Source organism: Gavialis gangeticus, unplaced genomic scaffold (assembly GCF_001723915.1).
Source record: "Gavialis gangeticus isolate Ggan-Ray unplaced genomic scaffold, GavGan_comp1, whole genome shotgun sequence".
NCBI lineage: Eukaryota > Metazoa > Chordata > Crocodylia > Gavialidae > Gavialis > Gavialis gangeticus.
In genome coordinates this window covers 181841013-181848537 of record NW_017728992.1, presented here as the reverse complement: position 1 = coordinate 181848537, position 7525 = coordinate 181841013, and the positions used below count along the sequence as shown (strand labels likewise).

The 7525-nt window shown below is 41.1% G+C and overlaps 1 protein-coding gene across 3 annotated transcripts in view; it reads right to left on the bottom strand.

Moving 5' to 3' along the window:
* The window catches only part of COL14A1 (collagen type XIV alpha 1 chain), a 266741-nt gene that overhangs the window by 186220 nt on the left and 72996 nt on the right, over window positions 1-7525 (bottom strand). For all 3 annotated transcript variants that reach the window (XM_019528109.1, XM_019528108.1, XM_019528110.1), the window contains 2 exons: window positions 5942-6087; window positions 3593-3722 (listed from right to left, as the gene is read on the bottom strand). In XM_019528109.1, coding sequence (XP_019383654.1) covers window positions 3593-3722; window positions 5942-6087 — 276 coding nt within the window. The remainder of the gene's footprint in view (window positions 1-3592; window positions 3723-5941; window positions 6088-7525) is intronic.

Genomic DNA, 7525 nt, shown 5'->3' with positions numbered 1-7525 from the left:
CCATAGTACACTGCTGTTTCTTTCTATCGCGTGTGACCTGTGCAATGTATTTAATTTCACTGATGGTTCCTCAACCTGATGAAGGGTATTTAAACCTGAAAGCTTGCTAAGAAGTATTTTTCCAATTATTTGAGTTGGTCTAATAAAAGATATCAGATTTACTCAAAGAACCTCATCTGCCTATGTTGCCTTAGACCAACACAGCTACAACTTATACCCTTGTATCACAAAGTACACTAACCAGTCTCACTGTATTCCTCTGGAAATCTAACCTCTTGACTATAATGACTAGGAGTCTACCTAACTCAAGGAGGTAGCCAGACAATTTCATGGGGAGATCACAGGGCCAGCTGCCATTTTCAACGGCTTATCATGACTGGGTCCCCCCCATGCCTTTGATTGGCGAAAGGATCCTGGTGGCCCTTCCCCTCACCACTGATTGGTGGAGAGGGACAGGACTGCACAACAGGTAGCCCTCTCAGCCAATCAGTGGTGAGGGACAGTGGCAGCAGCCACCTTGCATGCTTGCCTTCCTGCTGGCAGCCTCCCTCTGCCCTTTCCCCAGGTGAGCTGTGTGGCCACAGGGACTGCTGGCTCCCACTAGGAACCCAACATGTTATTTTTAGTAAGTTTTTTTTCCCCACAGATTTCACAGAGATCGCCCAATTTCATGATTTCTGCAAAATCTGCATAATCATGATTTGGGTAGGTCCCTAATAATAACTGTGATATGGCAGAGAATTCTGCCACCTATTACATAATATTTGAAGTGAATTCCTTGACAGTGGCTAAAGATGTAAAATAAAGTACTTGCTAATTGTGCACTAGTATGGTGTAGGGATTTTTTGCTCTTCTGTTAACCACTGAGGATTTGACTTTTCTATAACTCAAGTAATGCTACTGCAAATTTGCAAATTAGGCAAATCACTGTTACACTTTCCACCATGAAAATGGCATGTTGTCAATTCTGTGGTTGGGGACCAACATAGATCACAATGCAACAAATAAAATGCTAAAATCTGAGTCCAGATGAGGAACAAAATATGGGTGAACACTGGCCTTGTGTAACAGGTGTACTCATCAATAACTTTCTTTTTTCCAAGCATGTTCAGCAGCCAGATCAATGTAAACTTATCAGAGGAATGTTTATTCTTATAGCTGAATGCAGCAGGTTAACATCAATTTTTTTTGGGGAGACAGCAGCAAATACTGTGTTAAAGCCCAGTTAGAAGCAGTTTTAGTAATCACTTTTTACATAAATGAAAGGTTTATACACTCTATTCCATCTGCTCAACCATGATGATCAGCCAAATGCTACTTGGTTTATGTGGTTTAATATGTGCCAAGCATTTGATGCTGATTCTACATGGTAAGCCTACAGCACCTGCAACTCCCAGCTGATTTTCTACCTAGAGACTAGCTAGGCCCAGAATTTTGTTAGCTTCCAAGAAGCAAGATTTGTTTGGTAATATCTTTTATTGGACCAACCATATAGTTGAGAGAAAGCTTTCTGCAACTTTGCATGCCCTTGCCTGTTGTCATTGTTCTTGCTTGGGTAGAAACATTATATAAAATGTTCTTAGTTTCCCATACAGGAAGTAGAGCATAAAACTATTTTTACCCTTTTTTATGATCCAAAGATTGTACTGGCACTATATTAACTATTTGTAAAAAATCCAGTGATATTTCTAGTGACAGAGATCTCTCCTAACTACATAGTTGATCCAGTAACAGATACTATCAAATAAGTCTCGCTTCTCTCATATTCCCTGAACCACTACAGCTACAACAGCATCAGCTTCCAATATCAGCCAAGACTAGGTGAATTCAGTCATAGGCTCAATGAAGGGCAGGGTAAATAAAACTTCAGTAAGACATCCATATTTAACATAGAGTTGAAGCCACAGGTAGGATCCAAAGAATTTGTGTAAATCTTCTATATCAAAATCAAGACAATGAAGGTGGTTTAGGAAGTTCAGGAATCTGGCCTGACATCTTTTACATTTACCCATATATCTAGGATTCTTAGCCCACAAAACATAGGCTGCTTACACCCTGGGCTAACCTAGTCATGCTTAGGGCACAAAGCAAGAGAAAGAACCCACTTAATTCCTGGGAATAATGAAGATGTCAATGACAAGAGTTAGTTCCATATATCCCAATAGCACTGTTGACTCTTCTGAGTTCCATATTCTCCTTAGGACTGTGGCTATACAGGAAGCAGGCATAAAGTACTTCAAAGCAAGAGGAAAAGGTCTAGCTTGCCTGCCACTTACTAATTAAGTGATACTTGCCAGCGTCTAGCTTGCCTACCACCTACTAATTAAGTGGCACACTATCTGCCATTAAAAGCACACTATATGCCATGAGTGTTGATGCTCTCCAGTCCCTAGTTCTATACAGCAGTGTGGGGCTATAAAGGAAACGGAATCTCCTCTGGCCTCTTTTTCCAAAGAAGAGAGGTGGCTGACACAGCTTTTTCCTCTACTCCTTGATACAGGAGATGAATCTGGGAGATACTGTAGACAATGGCATCCCCCATGCCAATTACTCAGGTAGGGTCCATCCTCATCACTTTACCCTCTGTGCCTGTGAAGGTCAACATGACCCTTTGGTGACATGAACACAGTCAACCTATCAATTTAAAAAGAAGAGAAACAAATAATTAATACTAATAATGTGCCCTCACTGGATAAAATTCATCTGATCAGACTGAGAGCAACCCTGGATCCTGGCAGGGCCCAGAGGGCAAGCAAGAATTTTCTCTCCTCCTGAGTGCAGGATTTTTAGGGCTGATTATAATAGCAGTCCTTGTACTCTGGGAAAAGCTTGTTCCTGCTTCATTGCAGCAGCAAGTCATCAAGAAGCAGGAAGTGGAAGTCATCACTGCTCTTTGCACAGGCCAACATAGGAAAGAAGCAATCAACAGAAACCATCTCCTCCATTTTTGTAGGTTCTTCACCACATGAGACAACTACCTGCTGCTCCTGTTAGAGAAGACATGGCAGTGGCACAAAGCCACAAGCCAGTCCTTGGTTGCAATAATACGTGGCTAGATTCTGGAAGCCTTGTTCATTTTGAATACTACCCAAGATACTACCCAATGCAAGTTAAGGTGTTAGAATCTGGCCCATAGAAAAAAAATGGTTTTATGGAAAACTATTACAAGACATGATATATGCAGTCAAAAACATTACAGGTGTGTCTAAGTCTAGATGGCCCATCAGGCTAGCATGACTAAGGCATGCCAGTATTTGTAGTTAATAATAAGTAAGGAGGTATGTGGCTAGCATTACAGCTAGCTGCTTTCAACTTCCCAACTCAAGTGGCCAGGATAGTGATATAGGTCTACAGTGAGGTTTCAACTCACACCTTTAGATGTATGAGATGCATTTACTACTCTGCCACCCCACCCTTACCCTGTATTAATTAAATATCAGTAGGAAGAAACTATATGATTTAGTCAAGCTGTAATGCAGAGGAAGATCCAGTCATCTTCACAGATTTTAAAATCTGAGATCTGTTTTCATACACAAAAAACCTCTTCGAAGTTTCATTAATGCTGCAGTGAATATAAATGTGTAACACCTACATGTTGTTTCCTGCCCTGTAAGGGGGTCACTAGCTTCTTCTCCAAACATGGCATAAACTGTGACTGTATATTCTGTGTTAGGCAATAATCCATCCAGCTCAATATCTGTCAAGGCCTCTCCCAGTTTAATCTAAAGGCAACATGAATAAATAGGTATGTTATTTTCAAATTAGATCACAACATGGGAAGAAAAACACCATTAAACCATATAGAAAAAGGCATATTAAATAGGGTTAAAGTCTATTTTATTAAGATGATTAAGGCCCTAAAACTGAATAAAAGTAAAAGACAAGAATATGCTCATTGGGGCCCAATCCAGCAGAGGATTATACTTATAATAAGTATAATAAACCTATACTTATTATAAGTAAAACCAGTGGGACTATTCATATGCTTCAAGTTAGGCACATGTTCAAGTGCTTTGCTGTACACAGATTCGCTTTGCACCCCTGCAGTCAAGTCTGAAATTTGCCCTCTGATGCCACAAAAAGGTTGAGCAGCTGTACTTGAACACATAAATTGGCCAAGATTCCTGTTACCCTGCACAGAAATAAAATGTCCAAAATTGGCAAAATGCAAATGTCCCAAATGCCAGACAGGAAAATGGAAGAACTATAAGCACATGAATAGCCACACAAGCAACAACACAGCAGAACACACAGCCGCTAAGCCCACTTTAATCTACAGCTACATCTAAGAGACTAAGGGTGTCAACACCATCTATATGGCACTCTCAAGATTGTTGCTGAGAAAGTCCTGCTCACCTGCTCCCATCTGTAATACTTCAGACCTGGAACTGAGGATGTGAAGATGTCCAGAATGCCCCTTGTGAGTCCCCTTTCTCTGGCATGCTGACAAAGGGGTTGGAGCAGAGGGGCATCCCTGGAGCCTCTTGACCACCTCTGGATCACTGAAGCATATTAGGTGGGAGTGGGTGGGTAGGACTTTTCCATAGCCACAAACCTAAGAGGACTATGGAGGCAATATAGACATGTCCTAACAGACTGCACCATCTTCAAAATGGTGAAGTCAGGATACTGAAAGAGGATTAAGAAATTTATTAACTGGAAGTCTTTGTACAAGGTAGGGCTTAGTTTTGCTCTTTGCTAGTTAAAGTATACATCATTTTCCCCTTCAGTTCCTTAGTGGGTATAACATCAACTAGGACCAAGTGAAGCTTGATTTTGCTGATATCAGCTAGTTTGCAGTCCAGACCCATCCCATTTTCAACAGAGGACTACAAGCTCATAGTTATTAATTTTGCAAAGAATGCAACTCTATGTGAGCTGTCATTAGCTTCCTACACCCTTTCACAACCTTGCATGCCCTTGCACGCTGTCAGTGCCCTTGCTTGGATAGAGACCTTATATAAAGCACTCTTACTTTCAGATAGAAGTTGGAGCATAAAACCATTTTAATTTGTTTTGATCTTAGCTATTTTCACAAACCTGATAATATTTCTAGTGAAAGTATAGTATTATGCTTATAACATGATCTACTCCAGACTTCTAATTTATTGACGTCTTCCATTCTTGTTCTACTTAAAGTTATTTCAATTTAAAATTCATCACTTTATCCTTTCCAAAACTAACCAAAAAAGCCCTACCTTTGAAGAGAGGGGAAACCATTTTGATTTAAATTAAAACAAATAAAAATTAGAGAGATTTCAAACAAAACAAAATGTCAGATCTGGTAATTAAGGTTGAAAGTTCCAGCAGTTTAGATCCACTTGCACTCTTATAGGCACAGAGATACGTAATATTTATATGAAGACATCTTATTCTATTTAACTGTCACATCTGCCTATGCCCTGAGAGAGAACGTTGTTCTCATGAGTCATAGAAATGTAGGGCTGGAAGGGACCTCAGAGGTCATCTAATCCAACCCCCTGCTCAAGGCAGGATCATCCCCATATAAACTATCTAAACCATCTCTATCTAAACTGGATGAGTGTTTGTCTGACCTACTCTTAAGAACTTTGGAAACAAACCTCATACCTAACTACTAGGAAAAGGCCCAAAACTTGAAAAACACCCTTTAACTTGCCCCAAGTAAAGCAGGAGGGATGAGGCACTGTCAGTGTCCTGCCAATTGGGACAGACTTTAACATGGCTAAAATTTATGGCACTTGTTATATTCAAATGAGAGCAAATTTGTAAACATTCAAGATGAAAAATACCTAGTTAGTATTTGCTCTTTAGAAAGTCAGTAATACATGTTACTTATAACACAGACCAGGTGTTCGATAGTAAGATTTGAAGTGAAAGAAAATATGACATTCTGTTCTTTAAATGCTTTATTTTTGAAAAACTAGAACCCATTGGATCCAATGAAAGCTGAATACATCACCTCCTTTTCATCTGCTGCCAGTCCTTCTGTAAGAGGAGCATATAGGATCATGTAACCCGTAGCACCTGCAACTCCATTCCACTTTGCCTTTATGCTGCTGTGAGACACATCATACAGCTGTAGATCAGATGCCATTGGCAAAGCAACTGCAACAGAGAGATGTACAGATTTTTCTGCTGCCTATAGTTTGCTTGCTATCATTCCATAAATATTTTGTTTCACTACAGGAAACACAGGAATCAAGATGCATAAACACACAGAAATACCACTTGGATACTGCAACTATACAGAGTTCATTAGAAGATCCCAGAATGAGGGAGATGGGAGAATGTCTCTCTGCAAGAAAAACTGCCAGCCCAACTACCAAGACAGGATCAATCCTGACACAGTCATTGCAAGTGTTTTCCCACAGTCTGTTTTTTAATATTTCAAGTATCCCAGTACTACAGATACCATTTTTATCAAACTCTCCGTGCACAGATTTCACCTCCTCTTTGCCCGGATCAGGAGTGAAGACTGGTAGGGAAGAACAGGCAGAACCACTATTGGGTAACATAGGCAGTATCAAATATCCAGGCATAGGTTATACCCTCACCCTGCTGATCCACAGTGTGAAAGGAGTGACCATCATGTGAGGCATAGCCAAGAGGACCCCCATACGGCTGGGCTGTACCTAAATCCTTGGATTGCCTTAATTCAGCCCTGATGCATATGTCTAAGTACTCTTTATAAAGACCACAGCGACTAGCAGGTGGTATCTATACCAGCCTACAGAGCAAGACTAAGGCTGAGTTATGCCCTTATGGAGTCCTCTCCCACCAAAGCCATCTGTGGCTCATCAAGGATCAAGATGGACTATCCCCTTTATAGAGGTGAGCAGAGGAAAGTGCCACTATCCTTTATGGAGGTGAGTGGAGGAAAGGCCCCACACACAAAACCAGAGGCTGTACAAAATGTCACCACCTTTATCACATCCCATTTTAGAAGGCACTAATTTAAAGCCCTTCTGCAAAGACACTGGGTTCTCAACAGCAATGAAACTTGCATCTATCCCAGTATCTTGAGATGCAACTGGCCCTGCAAACTCAGAGAATTGGAAAGTGCTATTTTCAGTCTAATCCAAGGTTGTTCACCCTTTTTACACTTTCTTGAAATCTTTTCCTCTTTGGACTTTTGTGACTGTCCTTTCCTGTGTCTCCTGCTACACTTCTTACCAGGGTGTCCTTTGGAAGACGTTTCTCACCCCTACTCCAACTTTAGGAACATAAGACTTGCGGGGGCTTCCTATATCATTCAGGCGAGGTGCCTCAGATGACAAGCAATAAACATTAGTCTAAAATGGTCCACAAGGACTCCTGGCTCTGGACCCTCTGACACACCACATCCATGAAACCCTCATAAAGGACTTAGGATCTTTAGAAAACAAAAACCCTATGCTTACCACTAATGCACAAGACAAAGGTAACACCTAAGGACTTCCGCGGGGGGCGGGGAGGGGGGAGTCCCCCAGAGCTTTGTCCTTGCCCCCTCCTCTTTTCCCTCTACTTGTTGTCTCTGGGTAAACATATCTGTCACGGGGGCACT